The 20,208-nt window shown below is 41.1% G+C and overlaps 1 protein-coding gene across 2 annotated transcripts in view; it reads left to right on the top strand.

The window, feature by feature from the left end:
* Positions 1–20,208, top strand: part of GRK5 (G protein-coupled receptor kinase 5) — a 147,294-nt gene that overhangs the window by 109,162 nt on the left and 17,924 nt on the right. For both annotated transcript variants that reach the window (XM_079976714.1, XM_079976713.1), the window contains exons 5-9: positions 12,377–12,477; positions 14,989–15,081; positions 17,378–17,441; positions 18,567–18,707; positions 19,662–19,852. In XM_079976714.1, the coding sequence (XP_079832840.1) occupies positions 12,377–12,477; positions 14,989–15,081; positions 17,378–17,441; positions 18,567–18,707; positions 19,662–19,852 (590 nt within the window). The remainder of the gene's footprint in view (positions 1–12,376; positions 12,478–14,988; positions 15,082–17,377; positions 17,442–18,566; positions 18,708–19,661; positions 19,853–20,208) is intronic.

The following is a 20,208-nucleotide window of genomic DNA, read 5'->3' as shown; positions in this document are numbered from 1 at the left end:
ATGGGAAGAAGCACTCCTGCAGATGCAATGGGACCTGGCCATGTAGCAGCAAACAGAATAAGTAGTGCTTGCTGCCAACATTTGCAATTAGTTGGTCTGTTCACAATTCCCATCAGTGTAACAAACCACCACCTTTGGCTTTGATCTTTGCTTTGATATTGCTTAATGTTGATCCCTTAGGAAACTGATGGTTGCAGATGTTCAAAATGATTTTGCTTGTTGTTAGCCACCCTGAGCCCAGCTTCGGCTGGGGAGGGTGGGATATAAATAAAATTTATTATTATTATTATTTACCTCTTTACCTCCTCTTTACTGTAACGCATTTCCAAGGTGTGCTTTTACATGCATTCATAATATGTTTCACAATATAAAAATGTAGCAGATTTTTTTGTCTGATTTTATCATATTTTATAACATTGGCCTTGGGATTCAGAATCAAACAACTGATTCACACCTGGATTAGTTTGTCCTGTGCTATTTATAGCCAGCATTTTAAATTGGTTTCATAAATATACTGGCAGCCAATATTGATGATCAAGGAATGGATTAATATAATCTTTGTATCCAGCCCCCATTAGGAGGTATGTGGCAATATACTGCACAAGTGGAAATTTCTGAACCATTTTTATGGGCAGTCTATCATACGATGGCAGGCCTGGTGAACAATTTGGGGAAAGGTACCATTCCAGCTGCTTTTCTTGAAGGTTGCAAATTGGATTAATAGTATTTATTATGGTAAATATGAAAATTGTGTTAATATTGACATCTGCCTGGAAGTCTTAAGATTTTTAGGAGGCCTGATAACATTTACTACTTAAATCGCAAGTGCCATTTGAAATACATCACTTTCCCCATTTACCGTATTTTTCCATGCATAAGACATGGGGGTTTTTTAACCAAAAAAATAGGTTTAAAATTGGGGCTCGTCTTATATACGGGTAGTGCTGAGGGGTGTTTTCTTAATTTGGAGTCTCCAAAAATAGTGGGTGTCTTATACATGGGGGCATCTTATACACGGAAAAATAATGTATTTATTTTTCCCAAGCTTTGATTTGTTTTTCAGAGGACCTGGCCTAGGTGCTCCCATCAAATGAAGTAAGGCAGGTGCTACCAGGGAGAGGAGTTTTGGGTGGTGCTCCCTGGTTATAGAGTGGGTCATCTTGCATATTTTATTGTCATTTCAGCACATGCTGAAAACCCTTTTACTACCCCAGCCCTTTTAAAAATCAGAGATCTTAAAAGATAAGAGGGAATTTAAAATTATGTATTTTTAGTTACACTGTAAAGTTAGTTTGTTGACATTTTTTGCTGCAGTTTGTTTTACAGTTTCTGAGTTTTGGTCTTTTGTTAGCAAGTTACGAGTTTCCCAGGGAACATTGTCAAAGGGTGGCTTACATAAATGCTTCAAACGGATGCATAAATATTAATTTTTATACTAGTGTCTATCATTTGCAAAGACATGATGGCAAATATCCTGGAAACAAGCCTTGTAACGCAATCAAGGCAAATGCCATACTTCGCTGGTAAACAATATAAAAAAAGGATGAAATGTAGTCATTAGCCAAAGGTCTTGATTTGTCTTTTACTGGGCAACATAGACATTTTCTGACATTTTCCAGAAAGCTCCTGAAATAGTAAGAAATCCTTGTAAATTTCAGTTCTGCCAGGGTTTCTGACATTTGCTACTTTGCTTGGCTTTATGCATACACCACAAGACTCCCGTGGTTGGTTAGAAGCTGCTTCCCGTGTGTGTACTGGAACGTGCATTGGGCACAATTGAAAAGTGGAGGGAAGGGGTCTTGTGCGTGTTGATGGGGTACTTTATGGAATTTTATAATTATCTTAGACAGAGAAACTCGCAGCATGAGGAAGAACTGAAATCCATTAAACAGCTAGTATGCACTTTGTAGATAATAATGTGAACCTTCTTCTGACTGAAAACCCATTGGAACCAGTGCAATTCCCTCCCTTTTGTTTAACTAGGCTTTAGTTGAGGCCTATCCAAGGCATGTCCCTGGGGCAGGAAAGGCATATTTCTGTGCCAGGCAAATCTCCCTTTAATGACATATGAATAATGTGTGATATTTCCAGGGGACAGCTGCAAATTATACTGGAATCGAGAACAAAAGCTCTGGTTAGATACAAATGCCTTGTCAAAGGTCATAGGCATTTAAATCTTATGTTTCGGGGTGTGGAATGCGACGCTTGGGCATTATGACTTAACCACAATGCTGCCATTAGAACCAGTCCAGACAGAACAAATGTGTTCATTCTACTTTCCTTTTTTCCTTAATGGGGAGGAAACATTTGGAACAGATGCAATAATAAGGCAGAGTTAGGGTTTCTGTTTTGTTTTTCTTCCAAATGATCCGTTTCCACCCTAGCTTAACTGCCTGGTTGCAAAGAAAACCTTCGTCGTTGGTTCTGCTGGCTTGCAGTGTTAAGCTGCTAGTTCCACGTTGCTGCTAATGCCTAAGAAGGGATGACCAACCTATGGCAGTGACACTAAGAGGAACACAAACAAAGTTATCCACCTAGATGTGGCAGGCCTGCCCCAAACACAGCCATTTGGAAAAGAAGGGTTATCCTTTGCTCTGTTGTGTGGCGGCCGCGAAGTATGGGAGGGGTCCAGAGTTGGCATCCCTATGTGCTCCAGTGCTGCAACCCACCCCAGACCTCCACAGATCCACTGAAATGAATGAATATGACTAATTTAGGGCCATTAGTTCCCATGAGTCTTCCCTGAGTAAAATTTAGTTGAATGCTTGCTATTTACCAAGGAGTTGTAGACAAACAAATCGAGAGCAAATATGGCTGCAGAAGACAAGTTGATGTTCGGGCGACATTCCACCCTGACTTCTCTGCTTTGCATTTTAAAGAGATTCTTCTAGTGAGAATAGTAGTTTGACCACGCAGCGTTTTCCAAGCATTTTCTCACCCAGAGACCCTTACAAATTGCTTATATTTGGATGTCAGCTGCCCACATGTATACCACACTGTTTGTATTAGATGTAGAAGCAGTTTTGAAAGAGTTACTAGCTTAACCTTTTGTTTGGCAAATGAACTATTTTAAATTTGAGGGTGTATTTGGATAGTTTTTCACTAGGACACTTTTTGAAACTGAACCATAACATGCTAGACTCTGGTTGTTTAATGCAAATGACATTTAAAGCTACATACCATATGTTAACTTCACCTGATTTGCTACACATTTAAAACCTGGCAGTATCACAAGCTCATTTGTGGCTGAATATTTTGTATAAGGCCAGGGCTGCTGCTGCAATAATTATAATTTTATTTTCCTTTTAAAAATCCAAGTTTTCCTAGTCAGTCATCTGAGGAGTATCGCCTAGTGTTAGGGATGAAGACAAACTCCATTTTGAGCACTGCATTTTCTGCCTTGAACACAGGTGCTTCGGGATGTAGCAGATGGGCATTTAACCCTTTTCTTTCAGGGTGGAATTATCTGCTAAAGAGGTATAAGACTGCCACCCAAAGTAGTAGCCCATATTAAGTTCTTTCCCCAGACCAGTAGGCTCTGTCCCCTCCCCTTCATGACATGTAGAAAAACAGACCTGCTGTTAAAATGTTATGAATTTCCCCATCCGTGCCATCAGAGCCAATGATGAGAGGGAAGGTACAGAAGCATAGAACATAACTATTCTTTATATATATAGAACACAACTATTCTTTATATAACATGGTTCTGACCTGACTTATCAATCTTCCTGAGGTCTTGCCCACTTGTATTTGCTTCACTCTTTGAATAACAACTGGACATGCTTTGGATTCTTCTTGAGTTTGTGGATCTGGTTGAATCATGTGCCTGTGTCATGGACTGCCTGGATGCAGAGAAGTGGAGGAAGGCAGCAGCTGGGGAACCCACAGTGGAAGAAGGTTCAGAGACAGGGGATTGATGGTGGACGATGATGAGTGGTCAGGGGGAGAAGAGGGAGCAGATTGGGAGGAGGAGGTGATGGAAGCTGGAGAGGTAACAGGGTTTAATGAGCAGGAAGAGGCTGTAGCAGAGAGCAGTCCAGAATCAGAGGCAGAAGAGACAGCTGGAGTGGAGAGGGGCCAAGATGAAGAGATGAGGTTGGCTGCTGAAGAATCCAGGGGCTGCTGAAGAATCCAGGGGGTTTCTCCCTTCTGCTGTGACCAGCTTCTCTCTCCCTGGTCTCCCAGAACCCACGAAGGTATGAAGAGGGTGGAGGCGCTGGAGCCTCAGCTTGCTTGGGAAGGACCCAGTGGAGGAGCAGCCTTAGAGAGTGATGGGAAGGCAGGGACCTTCATTCCTTGCAATTGCCTCATTGGGGCAAGATCTATTGGGAAGACTTGCTGTGCTCACTAGGCCTGAGTGGTTTGTTTCTCTGAATAAGAGTAAACTTCACCGACACCTTGTGAGTTTTTGCTGCCCTGCTGTGAACACCTGCCCTGACAGCCTGTTGGAAACCTTGACTTTATTTCATTTTTCTCATGTTTCTTTACTTGTTAATTTCCATGTTTTGTGTGATCAGTCACATGACATAAAAACCACTTTTTGGAAACCTGGGGGAACTTAGTGGAATTTAGCACTTATTTTCATGTTAATTGTTTCCAGCAAGAAATCTGTTTGCATCCCTGTTAACCCAGAAAATTGTGGGAGATTTGCAGTGTAATTTTCCCACTGTTTACATGGCTCACACCATGTGAGGGAATCTGAGGCAGTATTCCCGCATATCTTTCTTTCCTGCCATTTTTATACTGGGTGAATCCTAGGGAACAGAAGCACTCAATGGCAACATGTCAAATGGCACCCAGTGTTGTGTCACTTCATGCCCACTGGTATGATGAAATTTAGTGTGACATGGTAGTGTTATTGATCTAAAAACCACCGTTTCTAAAAGAAACAGATAATGCAGTGTAAGAAGAGCATTAGAAACTAGGACAGAAGCATAAACAATATAGCCAGGAAAACTAACATAATAATTCCGTCTCCTTATCATTAGGTTTACTTGGTTGGAAGGGCAAGGAAGAACAATTATGGAGAATAGTGTTTAGAGAGCCCTTGATTGACCAAAAGATGTTGCACAGGATTTATATTCTACCTCAGTTCCAGTTCCATGGTGGTTTATAGGGTTCTTAGGTTGTTTCCCATCCCATAACTGACCAGGCACGGACCTGCTTAACTACAGCAAGGAGGTTGCCCCATGTGCCTTCAACTCATGCCTTGAAAAAAGGCTGGCTTTAAATTAGCAATAATAGTAACTGTAGAAGCAAATGATGCTAAATGCGCACCACAGGTAGGTTGATACAAAATGTGTTGTGGCCAAATCAAGTTCAGTGATCAAGGTTATTTGTTTCCCATTATTTTTAGGGGGGGGCAGAAATGGACATTAAAGCAGGTCTTTTGGAGTTACTATAAAACAAGAGTTCACACATCAAAGAGAAGTGCTTTTGGTGACTCTAAAAATGAGTAATGTTGGCCGTAAATCAAAGGGTTCCATATTTTCCCTTACTCCTTTAGCTGATAAATCACATCTATGAGTCACCGACAAACCTCAAGATTACAGAATCTTGGTACTAGAGGCACATGTTGAAGTATTTTCTCCTCCTAGACCTGAATATAGTCCTAATAAAACGCAAGCAATCCTATCTCCTAATAAGACTTTCTTCTAGCTCACATTCCTTCCATAAATTGCCAACCCCAGGGATATGTGTTACTCTATCCAACTATGCAAGAATATTCAAGTGGTTAGGACTAGAACTCCATATAACCGCTTGATTTGCTTTGCAAATGCAGAACATCCTATGTAACACTCGAGCTTAGGACTAATGGAAGACTTTAAAAAGAGAGCAACTGTTTGCAGTCCAGCAGTGACCAGAGGACAAGACCATTTGTTTGGCATATTTTGCAAGCAAGCTAATCACAGCACTTGTCATGTCATATCTCCCACAGTGTCCATGTCTGATGAAACAGAGCAAATGACCTGATTTTAGGTTGGATTTCAGTGTGATGCTGGGTGATTTTATTACTTTAAGAACCAACAATTTCAAATGAGAGGGTAGGTCCATAAGGTGTTTCTCAACCTAGACATATGACTTAACATCTTCATGCCTAAATTTCTGAGTTTCTCCTCAAGCCCAAATGAAAATTTTAGATAACTCTCACTGTGTATATTTATGAATGGAAATATTAGTTGATTAACTGAGTATCAAACTAGTTGATTAATTGAGTCAACCAATTCAAGTTCTCATCACAGATTAAAAGCAGGAGCTTCAGTTAGTTGAGCTTTTACCCTTTTCACACTGAATCATAAGCATCCATATGGTGGAAGGAATAGTTAATCTGTGGTACAGAGGAACCTCCATGTCTTGTTGTCCAGAATTCCCATGTGCCTGTTTGATGTGCCCACCTCCTATTGAATATCATTCCACACACACTGTTCTAACTGTTTAAATGTCTAATAGTTCCATAACACAGTGGGATTTTGGGACTGTTATTTGCTAAGGAGCATTTCACTAAAGCTGCCTTGTCTTTTCTCTTTCTACCTAACCCCATTTGGCAAGACCCAAGGCTGTGGTTGAGGCCCAGACCTTGTTTGATTGGATTGGAATAGACTTTTAGGCAACTTAAATTGAGTTGAACTTCTTAATTATGCTGTTTGTTGTTTTTATTTGAGACTCTGATTGGGAATCATTTCCTTTTGAAGCAGTGTCATTACTAGTAGAATGTCAGGGGGGATCAATGTGGGTAATTAGAACATGTTATCCCCCCTTCCCGTCTTTCGGCAATTTCAAAAGAGTATTTCTTTTATCACGCCAGTCTCTGAAGTTCACACACATGGTAGCCATAGGTTCCAAAACACTGGGATGTAATGTAGGCCATTTGGCTAAATAACTATATTTGATCCTGCAGACTTCTGTTAGGTTTGGCTAGCAATGGAAACACAAACATGTGGAAGCCATTTCTCAGAAGCATATGATAGTGGAAATACTTGGAACAGGAACTGGAATATACGCCAATTGTTTTGCCAGTGTTATAACTAGTGATGGAAGAACAATTTGTTTGGTCCATTTTTTGCAGCAGACTGGTCCAGTCTGGCGCTCCTTGAACTTACTTGCATGAAAAGGACACAGCTCTCTGTTTGATGATACACTTACCTACATTTTGTGATGCAGTTTTGGGGTGCAAAAAGAATGCATTCACATGTGTATTTTACGTTTTAAAAATGGCAAAATGTGTATTTTGCATAAAAGTGCATATTTTATGTATAAGCTGTGCACAGAATGCATAGAATTTTAATGCGGACTTTTCATGAATTCTTTCAACAATAACAACATCCACAAAAAAACACAATGGGACAGACCTGTTATTGAGTGCCAGCAAAACTAAAATGGGACGGAATTTAACTGCCTGGTCCGCCCCTAGCTATGACATGTCCATTTAGTAGAGTCCTTACAGAATGCTGGAGCCAGTGCTTTTTTCTGGGGGGATGCATACCTGTAAACATTTTGTGAATCTAAATTTGGCCTCATTGAGGGGCAGTATTTCAATATGAATAGGAAAAAGAGTACCCCTAAACATTTTTTTAAGAAAAAAAGCACTGTATATATCCAATTTTCTATCTTTTCTGTCTATCTCTAGATATTGTACTAAGTATTACTCAGAGTGGACTTTTTCTCGGGCCACACAGTGAACTTTTGATTGTTCAGCAGCCCTTCCTCACACTAGCATTTTCTCATTGCCATAGTAACTCAGTGGGCAAGTTATGGACTGGCAGAAGCTCTTGCTTCCTACTGAAGTTTCTGGCATTGCTCAGGGAAGATGCCCTGCCAGATCCGGAGCTCTGCTCCTCAGCCACCTTCCAATTCCTGTTAGTTTCTGTGGCCTGCAAATGCTGGCAGTGCTGCTGATTAGAACCTGATCTTGAGAAGCAGGCAAAGGAGGTAAGTTAGGGCAGTTGGCTGAGGGGAAGCTAAAGCTTGCTAATCGTCTCTCATTCTGCCTGCCACATTTATGGGCACTGTGCTAGGTCTTTTTAAATATAATTCAGAAGGCATTGCTCGTGGTCCGCATGAACCCATTGCTTCCAACTGTGAACCTTACATTCATGGCAGAGCAGAAGAGGCCCAGAATAAGAGTTTCTAAGCAGGCCTCTCAGATTCCCCCCCCCCCACTGCCTCCACATCTGAAGTGTGTTCCTCTAGACTCTGTGCACCTGGGGTTTTCATGGAGTTAGTATTTTCAGTAGCAGGTAAATCCAGATTTCACAAAATGTAGAACTAAAAATGTAGAACTAAAAAGTGCCTTCAGTTGTTTTAATTAATTACATTTAAACACATGTCAAGCAGCTCTGAAAAAGAAAAAGTGTCCCAGCTTGCAGTTTAAGAATTCTCTGGCAATGTTTCTCAAGCAAAAGTGAAAAGAGTGAGTAATGTTGATGTATTTAATGTGCTCAGAACTCCCTTTGGGACTATAAAATATCTGCAAGGTTAGTTAATGCTGATTGCGCCACTTGGAATGGCTCCTCTGGCTTGAGGCTGATACTTCTGAATGGTTTCAAGGTCTACACAATTACACAGCTTGTTTTCATAGATATGCAATAGAGGTGGGTAGGGACAGTGTCATCATTTAGTTTAATCACTAGGTGGCACTGGATTTCGTTGTCGGGAGGGAAGGTCAGAAGGTTTCCCGTTGCTGGTCTGTTTAAATTTGAGAGAAGCAATAAAGTTATTGTCTAGCTTCTTGGCTGGGGTGTCTTCTAACCTTTCCACGACATGAGCTAAAAGGAAGGGGAGATTATTTCTGTTAAAAATAAATGGTTTGCAGCATTCCATAATGGGATCAAGTCCATCCATATGTTTCTTCTTATGTGTTAGGTAATGAATGATAGCATTCTAAAGAGACTTGACTCACATGAATAAACATGTTCTAAATACAGATTGGCTCGCAAAGAGGAAAAGTGAGAGATTAGATCAGTTCTGAAAAATGAAGCTCAGTATGCATCTCTCATGAAATTGCAGCAGGAAAGAGCAGTGAGAACGATGCATGGGAGCACTCGTTCCTTTGTTTTATCCTGAATTCTGTCTGTTTTCTAGAAAGCTGGACTGAAAACCCTGCATGATGTGCAGACATTTTCATGTTAATTAGTTTATGGAGCTGATTTAAAAAGAACTTCAAAACACATGGCATCACAGAATTGTATGGTTGGAAGAGGCCCTGAGAGCCATCTAGTCCAATCCCCTTGTTGTTGTTGGAATCTGTCTGTCTTGACAGACAACTAAAGAGTGCGCCATCAAGAGTAAAGTCAAACTGTTGGAAAGTTACAGAGCCTGCTGAGGCTGTAGAGACCAATACAGGAGAGACATGTTTTATTGCAGCTGGGGCAGATGAAGACGTCCCGTTTGCTGTTAAAGGTGCACCATGGCATTTCTTCTCTCTGTTCTCCCTCCTGCGGCCATTTCTCCTCTGATCACTTCTCCTCTGGTGACATGACCTGTCAGTCTCCAAGCACTGCGATCATCTGCAAGAGATTCGCTCACAACACGGCTAATGTTGCCAGCCTTCATGGAACACCTGGAGAGCCACACTTTGCCCATTGCTCCTTTGCAGTGTCATTTTAGTCTTGGTTACTGTAACTGGTTGAGAAAAGTGTGTGTCAACATTAAGCAACATTAAGCATTGTTTAGCTGTCAATCCACTCCCCCCTCCCTTCGTATTAGCCCAGAGAAGTCTATACCACTCAAATCTGTATTTGAGGGGCAACTTTGGTCTTTTATGTTCATACCAGCATGTCTCTTGTGTTTGTCCCTGCCTTCTAATTTGTTGAGTCTGTTATACTTATTTGGCAAGGCATGCACACACAAAGTTGTGCGTGCATGTTTCTTAAAAAAAACAAAGCTGTCCAGGAAGTGCACAAAAGAACACAGTCAGGCAATTGCAAATTCTCAGCACATACTTTTCAGATTGCTGTGAAATATCTTGTGTAAAAAAAAGTAAGGTGGTTTTCTTGTTCAGTTTTCTGCTTTTTTGCAAATTTGAGGGATGAAAAGAAAAACTTTAGATATAAAACTATGTTCCTTTGTTCGGGGTGCTGCTGTAAATAAGTGCGCACACAGCTGTAAAAGAAATGAAAGCACTGAGGAAGTAATGGGCATGAAAGGGGAGTAGCAGAAAGCGATTATTGATCCAACCACCTCAAAAAAACAAAACAAATTGTCTGCTATTCCAAGTAGCTTGGAGCCCTCTTCCCCCCAGTCTATCAGATCACCCTTTTATCAGAATTTCTCAAGTAAGTATATGCAGCACCGACTATGGAATTTGTCGCAAATGATAGTATCTGATTGTCAGTGGTAGTAATACCTTCTGGCACCGGACTGCTCCTACTTACTGTGAATATGGCAGAGAGATACAAGGATCCATTCCCATCTTGCACACATTCTGTTGCCACATCTGCAATGTTTCTTTGCATGTTGCAGATGTGTGGTAGGATGTGTGCATATCCAGAGGATAGCTCAAATATCAAAAGAGAGCTTATAGTTACATAAAATTATAAATCTTTACTCTTTGGAGTTTACATATGCGAGTATACATCCACGAGCAACTATTCATACAACCAGTGCTATAAATTATAAAAGTATACTATAAATTAATCACTTTATTTACATTTTTAAAAAACCTCTATTCGAACTGTTGCATTTTACGTTTTGAATTTAGTAACACTATAAATAAAAATAAAACTCTTGGCCAGTTGTCATACAAATCAAAAGTTGGTTTGGGTGGTTGCATAATGCTATTTCTGTCTGCTAGCTTGCGTGGTAGGAAGCTCCTATGGCTGCTTTCTTTAGCATGAATTTCCTTGTGATGAGAAAGAACTGGAGTCTTATGAAGTGATTTGTAATATCTGATTGCTTATTAATAATACAACATGGAAGAGAGGAAGCAGCAAAGCACCAGGCAGCCTCGCTTTTAAAGCAGGATTGTTTCCACAAATACAAGGCTCTGCATTTGATCCTTCTCGTTGGCTGGCTGCAAAACGTTCTTTCTTTTTGCTGGTTATATTCAGGCTGCCATATTTCATCTCTCTTGAGAGGAAGGGAGACAGAGCACTGATTTTAGCTCCTGTTCTTTCTCATGCCAGATGTGTCACAACTTTAAATAGCCATTAGCCAACAGCACCATTAAAAAGGCAACCATACCTCATGAAACCCTTGAGGTAGTCATCGATGCTAGACTTAAAATAAATTCCACAAAAACAGGACCAGCACTCCCTCTGGGAGCACATTCAGGTGGTGAGTGCCGACGAGATTGTCACCAAAATGGAACAGAACTAAGCATGTTCAGTAACTATAGAGTGCTACCTGTTAGAGAAGAAAACTGCTGGAAGTAGGAATGGCTGCTGGAAGAGGGTAGGGCTGGCTGATGGGCTGACTCCTTTTAGGAAGTGGGGAATAACAGTAATGCTTTGTCGAGAGTCCCACAATATTCATTCATTTGCAGCTAACTGGCAGATATCAACAACACAACACAACTGAATTGAATTTTATTATTTCGGTCACAGAACAGTTCCAGCCCACATACAATATCAAGGAAGTCATAAAACACGATAGGGATACATTTGAATTTGCAATTAGGTATAGCAGAGACAATACAGATATAGCAACAGTTTAAAAATATATAACTTATAACTTAGTCACTAACATATAACCTAAAATTATCATTTAAAACCTTAATCATGATAGCACAGCTTGTTCCCTAAGTTTTATGGCAATCGCACAGAATTTGGCTACCCTTAACATGATCTCAGGTGTTAAGTTGTGGGTTGACATAGCAGACGAAACAGCGATTTCTCCAAGTAGCTCTTTATTTTGTAAGCTGGAATAGAACTGACTGCAAACAGCTCAGCCGGCCTGCTTTTATAGGCAGCCGGCTGTCAACATTGTAGCAACAACAGCCCAGAGTTCCCGCCTAAAATAACTGACGTGGACCTGAGTGAAAACTATATACAGTATCCCCCTGCTGGCCCAGGGTGAAACTTCACTACATAACATCAGGATCCTACAACACCACACATTTAGGGAGATTTTGCGGAGGGTTCTAGAATATTTCTAAACAGGGTTTCTATATTTAAGAAGGAAAAGAAGGTGGACTGGCTACATCTTGGCTTACTTTAGCGGGTTCTCGTTTGTGCTGCAAATAAGCCCCAGATTCTTTCGTGTGATGAAATGTGTGTTTCCGTTTAAAATACTGCATTCACGAGCCACAGGGAGATAAATTCTGGCATTGTTTTCTTAAGACTGCAAATATTTGTCTATACATGAACCTGGTTGTCAATGGAATGCTATCCCCTATCACAAAGCTAATGTGTTGCTTAATCTCTTTGCTTTTTTGTAGTCTCCAGTTTATGTAGCAGAAGTCAGTCAAGATCTTGTCCAGCAGACAGAAGAAAAACTTGAAAACAGTCCCTGTAAAGAGCTATTCTCACCTTGTGTGAAGTAAGTTAGGGTTATTTCACTGTTGCTGTCTGAAATATTCTTTTCCAATTACGTTCCAGTTAAAGGCTGAGAGTTTCAATTCGTCTCAGCTTCTTATTTGCTGCTCGAAACGAACATTTGTTATCTTAAGGGCTTTATACAGGCAATGTTTTTGTGTTTTTTTGTGGGGAGGGGAATTTAGAGTGTCCAGTGCTAAACACAGCTGGTTCAGATTGATTTGATATTTGTCCTCTATTTGTGGCCCCTTAATGCAATGGGAATAACTAGAAGGTAATGCTCAATAAGCCAAAACTGAAAAGGAATCAGTACTAGGTCCAACTCTTCTATTTGCATCCTTTACTTGTTTCCTTAAAAAAAAATTATCCAGTGACACCTGCACCCCTTGCAACATACACTTAGCATTTTAAAAACTTCTTTTGAACTCCCAATAGTTTGCAGTGGGGTTGCATATTTGGCTGAATGCTGCCGGCTGTGCCACTCATTTGTCTTTAAAGCCATACAGTAAGAAACGCAGGAAAACAGCAAGTCAATCCCCTTTCCTGAACTTTGTCATTTTTCATTTTGTTAGCTAAGTGGTATAACATCTGCTTTGCATCCAGAAGGTCCCTGACTCGGTCCCTGGCATCTTCAGGGTAGGGCTTGAACAGATCTCCATTTAAATCTTGGAGAGTTGTTGATAGTCATCATAAAAAATACTGAACTAAATGAACCAATGGACCATATAAACTGACATCTTCCTATCTTCTTACACTCATAAAACTTCCTATTTGATCTTCCTGTACTTTCCTCTCCTAAAGGCATGAGTGAACATGATAATAATAGCAGTAACAAGGGGTGGGGGGGGGGGATGTGTCTGTTTCTTGCTAGGGAAAAGGATTTTCCTTTACAGTGAACAGGGAAGTACCAGCCCTGATTGGTGTAGAACTACTGTAATAGAGAAATGCAGGGTTTCTTTTTCTCTGCCAGGGTCCCTAGTGAAATACGTAGCATTGGCCACAACTTGGCAATGTGCATACATGTGACAAAATAGGTTTTTCACTCATGATGGTGAACATGCTTTTCCCATGCTTTTTCCTGTGTATGTATGGGGTATTGGAAGGTCCTGTACAAAACCCAACCTTCGTGTTGTTGACAGTCTACATCAATATATTCTAGCCAAAACAGCAAAACAAAAAGCTTCAAATCCTCATGCTTCCAAGGGAGGTGCAGGGAATCCACATCCCTTTCAGACTGAATTGCCTTCCATTCAAATTGGAGAGGGAGGGGGGATGAATTAATTGGCTGTTAGCCTATGTGGACAAAAGACTGTGCAAATGCTGCTGTGCACCGTGGCATTGAAATGTACGTGTGTTGTGTCATCCTATTGTCTGTGAAAGGGCTTATCAATTTTCGCAAAGTCGCAGCAATTTTGCTATTGTACCGAAAAGGTCTGCATAAAAAGATTTGCGTTGCAAACCCTAGTTCCCATGTTTGTCGGGACAGTGGGACCTTAAAACAACAAAAAATATCAAAAGCCAGGGATCATTGAAAGCCGTCACCATGTAGTCTCTGTTGGCTGGGCGGCTTTTGTTGCTCCCAGATGGTTTAAGTGGGTATTTGCAAAAATAGACCAGTAGTTCTGCTAATGTGTTTGAATGACTTTGTCCTGCTTTTATTTTTCTCTTTGCCGGGGAAGAAAATGAGAATCATTCACAGTGTTAACAACGAGCTGGTTTTGTCCCCTTGGCTTTGTTTGTATCGTTTAGGGATACTGCCATGCAGTTATGAAAAAGGCAGAGCTGAGCTTGGTGTTCAAAGCTGTGCCTTGTTCCTCTGCTGTATACTGATTTCAAAGCATGGGATTTATTGGTAAATCTTGCCTTTTAAGACCAGAAGAAGAGTCTGCAGGCTCACACCAATAGCCCATCTAGTCCAACATCCTGTTCTCACAGTGACTGACAATCCAGCAAGCGGATTCAAACACGAGCAGCCTCTGCTCCTGTGGTTTCCAGCAACTGGTACTCATTGTCAAAGTACAAAACTAAAACTCAAAGAGACATATGAAAGGCAGCCATTGTTCCTTTAAAAAAAAGAATTGTTCTTAATTATCTAGTTGAAATAAACCAGCTTTGCATAGCATTTAATTAACTATGTACATTCAGGTGTGCATGAAGAAACCCTGCATTTTTTGCTCAGTGAATCAGACTGTTGCAATACCTTTAATACAGAGTTTACTGGCAAGGGTAGAAACTATAAACACTGGTTGGTAGAGCATGTTTTGGTTTATCAGCAAATATAATAAAACCCAGGTGTTTGAGAACTGCTAACCTCCTAAAATATTAACAATTACTCATACCATCAACATCCGCAGAGTTTGACATTAACAATAACATGCTATATATTTTTAATGTGTTTACATTTGAACTTGTGGAAATTCACCTAAGCATCCTCGCTTCAAAGAGACTAGAGTACGTCTTCATAATGAGACTCGGGATTGTAAAATGTTTGTCTTGTCTTTTTCATCTGAGACAGATCTGTTCAAGACTACCTAAGTGGAGAACCTTTTCGAGAATATTCGGCCAGCATGTACTTTGATAGATTTCTCCAGTGGAAATGGCTGGAAAGGTAAGTGGTCCAGGTGGGCGTTGTATGTTTTTATTCCATGATGGGACTTAGGAAAGGATAGGGGAATAATAATGTTAATAGTACTTCTAGCACTTGCAAATGAATTGAAGTTCACTCTTTTTGACTGCCCTTAGACAATGGGGAGACTTTGTCCAAACTTTTCATGCTAATCATAAATGTAAGCCCATGTTCTTTATTTTTAATATTAAGAAGCTAAATACTCAGTTAAGAATATTCAGTTACTAGAATAAACAAAAGCAGGGATAAAGGACAGCCCTGGTTAGTACCCTACTTCAATGGAACTTGGTCCATTGGGCAAGTGTGTGTGCTAGGCAGCTGCACCAACTTTATGAGGCTGGGGTGTTTTCAGCCCCCTCAATATCTTTGGGCAGGGGGCCGGGTCACCTCAGTGTTGAGGGGAGATCTGAGTACAGCACTGTGTCAGTGGCTGAGTCCTCCTGACCGTGAGAGAGGAGGTTGTTGAAGCCACATTTTGCTGAGTTCCCTGCCAAGGTTGCAGTGTCACACGCATTACATCAAATGTGCGTGATGGGCCCCCTCAATCTTGGGTGCAAGTCGGCGTCTCTGATACTAGGATGGCAGCCTAACTCTCCCAGACCGCACATATAACTAATGCAGGAATTTTACACTTTGGCATAAGGTTACCAGATTTTTTTCAATGAATCCGGGGACACTTTTCAACTTCAATGGATTTTGTATGGGGACTGATTTGTGAATCCGGGGACTGTCCCCGGGAAATGGGGATATCTGGTAACCTTACTTTGGCATACTCCCAGTTTTGGCAACAATGCATCAATTACTGTTGCTTTTACTGGGTTTTTCTTTGGTTTGTTCTTTTTTAGTATCCATTCAGACTTTTTATATTTTTAAAGCTGCCAACTGTTGAGTCGAGGTATTTGTTGTATTGTTTTGAGGGGGGGGGGTTAAGCGCATCTCCCAGTTGCTGCCTGCCACACAAATACTTCCTTTTCACTATTGAGTAACTGCAGGCAAGACAACACCCACACATCTGGGATTAGAGAAAAGGGCCATGAGGGCAGATGGGTGTGGAGCCTAGTCTAGCTGCTGGTACGTCTCACTTTCGAAATTTAGCATGAATGTTTCAAGGCAAGACTTCTGAATGCAAGCCTGAAGACTGCAAGTTTCACTATCCTAGTGTTGCTGTCTTTGATAGCCCTAAGCTCACCCTCAATGTAATAGCACGCTGCCCCCTGGTGGCTCGATCGGTTGTGGCAGGAAAGCAATAGTAACAATACTCTTTTGAGTATAAGCTGTGGATGTTCATTTAATTGCTCCCTGAAGAACAAATGACAGCGATGTTCTTTTTTTAAAAAAAAAAAAAGTGAGGTGCTGGAAGAAAAAGGACCCATTTCCCCCTTGGATTTCAGAAATCCAGTTATAAGTGAGAGTTCGATGGTCCAAGCTTGACTTTTCTTCAAAATATCCCCTGAACCTGGATGGGATAGATGGAGTTAGTTCCACAGTTGAAATGTCTTCAGCAAGGAGCTGGTGAGGCAGTAGTAAAGGAAGCTGCAACTGTGGCTTCACTGACCACATGTAGCAGTGATGTAGTGGAATAGGCCCAGACTAGGTCAACAGACTATTTTGATAATCAAGTTGGCCCTTAATATTTCCTTGAGGGAGAATTGCTGTTATCAGCACCCTAACTGCTACCCAAAGGGTGCTTCTGGACCATCACAATTTGGGGGTAGAATTTAATCACATTCCAGCAGATTGAGTACAGGGAGTACAAGCCTCTCTCTCCTGATGGGCAATAGAGGTGTCCATGTACTCAAGTTATTTGCCATAGAACAGGGCTGGAGAAGCTATGACCCTCCAGAGGTTTGTGGACCACAAGCCCCATCTTTCCCGACCGTTGGCTGTGCTGGGTGAGGCTACTGGGAATTGGGAGTTGAGCAACATTTGGAGGGTCAGGTTGGTCTGCCCTGTAGGAACAGGAAGCAAATTGCTTGTGTCTAATAGCTCCACGGGCTTATAATGAACAGTGTCATTTGAGAAATGTGAAAAACCTGCAGAATTTCGAAACAGCTGGTAATACTATCATTGTGCATTGCTGTAGGAATGGCTGACTTAACTTTTCTTTTGTTGAGCTAATAGCCTGGAATGGTGAGCTAATGGTTAGGGGATGATTTTCTTCAAATCACCTTAAAAGCAACATTCTTTTTTATTCTTCTTTTTTCTTTCTTCAAAGATAGCATTAAGCATTTTATCTCTTTTCTCTCTCTCTGTCTCCCATTCCCAATCTTTTTTTCAGACAACCAGTAACGAAAAACACATTTAGGCAGTACAGGGTATTAGGAAAAGGTGGATTCGGGGAGGTAAGTAGTTCTGGAAACTTCTGTTGAAAACAATGTGTTCCTCGGAAGAACAGTAAGCCAGCCCCACAAATATCTGATGGACTGAGCATGAAAATGTTAAGGACTGTGTGATTTCCATGATTTAAGGTTAGAATCATAGAATCATAGAGTTGGAAGAGACCACAAGGGCCATCAAGTCCAACCCCCTGCCAAGCAGGAAACACCATCAGAGCACTCCTGACATAATAGAATCATAGAATCATAGGTTAAAGAATCTTTAAGCTTAAGCCATAGATGGTGTGCATCAGGCAGTGTTTTTGAGATAGTAAATGTTTACCTGTATGTAAATATAAAACACTAGTAAACCATATTGCTTGAGAGAAAAGCAACATCTCAGTAGTAGAGAATCTTCTCTGCATGTAAAAGATCTCAGATCCAATTCTTGGCATCTCCAGGTATGTCTGGGAGAGGTGTCTGCCTGAAACTCTGAAGAGCTGCTTTCAATCAGTGTAGCCAATACTGGGCTAGATTGACCAATGGTCTGAGTGGGGATATGGCAACTTCCTATGTTCCTTTGTTGAAGAGGCTTCAAAGACTCCCTTATTGCATCCTGTTTCTGTGGTTGCTCTTTTGAAAAGTGAGGGTTGCATCTCAAGCCCTTGGTTGGCTGCAGCAGGGTCTTCTTCTGCCTCAACCCTCCAGAATGGGAACTTGCATTTTCTGTAGGTCCTGGAACCTCTTTCAGCCCAAGGGCCACAGCCCCTTCTACACAGCCTTCCTGGGGCCACAGCCCAGTGGTGGGCTGCACTCGAGACAAAAGCGGGAGCAGTGAATGCAAATTGTACCTTTGTACAGTAGGCTAGTGTCTAGGTACATCCCCATGCGCCTTCTAGTCTCTATCCAGGCAAACAAGAAATATTAACAGAGCTGAAGGACACATTCTAACCAGGCAAAGCATTCAAAGAATGTGCAAAGAAGGTTTGGGAAGGGTGTGGCTGAGGTATGGAGAGTCTCAAATGCTAGGTGGAGAGGTTGAATGCAACAAGACTTCCTTCTGGACTGGCATGGTCAGGATTACCAGTTTTAAATTCCTCCTGCACAACCCCCCCCCTCCACAATTTGTTGATGTTGTTGTTTTCCTTCTAGGTGTGTGCTTGCCAAGTACGAGCAACTGGGAAAATGTATGCATGCAAAAGATTAGAGAAAAAAAGGATAAAGAAGAGGAAAGGTGAATCCATGGCCCTAAATGAAAAGCAGATTCTAGAAAAAGTCAATAGTCAATTTGTAGTAAGTATTGCCAAATTTGCAATGGGCACAGGCTTTCCATTGGGCGGCACACCCATCAAGGAATGGCATTAGTCACAGGAAGTGTATAATGCTTCCAGAAAACATCTCGCCTCAAGCCAACATTCTGAAGTTGGCTGTACAGTATATGATATGTTTTGTCACTCCCAATACAGCCTTTTCTGTGCATCATTCTTTGATAGTCCAAAACGTCAGGGCGTCTCGTGCTTCATTTGTCAGACCTTGAGCTGCTGCAGACATAGGAAATGCAGGAGTAAATTGAGAAGATCAAACCCAGAGCAGCACAGGAAGCCAAACCACCACCACCAATGATAATTGTGTAAAAAGTGATTGATAGTTAAACAAAACATGGCTGCATGTAAAATAATCTAAGGGGGAAGGTCTACTGCTGCCATCTGCAATAAATTATCTGTTTTGTTCTGATGAAGTATGAAATGGGGTGCAGTCTAGGATATCTCGTCATAATAACGTAATAATCTGAGCTGTTTGTAGAAATTGTTGTGATTGTTACAGAATAACGGCTACCACAGCTTTATGTGCTATCTGGTGTTGTTCAACTATAATCACTTTTTACATGATTGTTATTGTTTTTTGGGGACTCCTGTAACTTGGTCTGTTGTTTCTCATTCTTTTGGGGACTGTCTCCTTTGTTTTGGTTGTCATCGGGTCTCTACTTTTGCTGAAAAAATATTCATGGCAGCATGACACTATGGACCTGCAAGTGATAATCTTTATGAAAATGACCTAGTACCACGTTGCTTCCAAATTTTCAGAGTTTTGTTTTTTAATCCTTGACAATTTGCCTATCTCCCCTTTGGCTCCATTCAATCATATGATACTTGATGTCATTCCAAATGCAGAACATTAGCAATGAATGAATATGTGTGCACCAAGCACCTGTCTTTGTGCTTTAAACTATCCCAACTGTTCTTCTAGGTCAACTTAGCCTATGCCTATGAAACAAAGGACGCACTCTGCTTAGTTCTAACCATAATGAATGGGGGTGACCTGAAGTTCCACATCTATAATATGGGGAACCCAGGCTTTGAGGAAGAAAGAGCCTTGTTTCATGCAGCAGAGATTCTTTGTGGCTTAGAAGACCTGCACAAAGAGAACACTGTGTACAGGTAAATTTCGTTCCGGTGTGTTCAGAAACTTGTTGCAGAGTCTGTTTTATTTTCCTGAGACTTTACATAGATATTTATGATATGCAGAACCACCTCCATGTTTTGTGCTTGTGAGTGGGCTTTTCAGGAGTATCACATAAGGATCCACACATTGAAATTTTATGTAGAAGCTGCTCATCCATTAAATAATGAAAGCCATCTACTTAGAAATTGAAGATCCTGTATGTGGATCTGTCTGGAAAATGTTACAATCCTTATCTAGTTTCCCCGCCTGCGACAGCCGTAGGATTCCTATATTCAGTCCCCAGCCTCTCTGTCAAAAAGGCTCTCGAGTAACAAGGCTGGGACCTCTGCTT

Source organism: Podarcis cretensis (genome assembly GCF_951804945.1).
Source record: "Podarcis cretensis genome assembly, chromosome: 5".
Lineage (NCBI taxonomy): Eukaryota > Metazoa > Chordata > Lepidosauria > Squamata > Lacertidae > Podarcis > Podarcis cretensis.
Note: the sequence above shows the minus strand (reverse complement) of the source record. Positions and strands in the feature narration are given on the sequence as shown.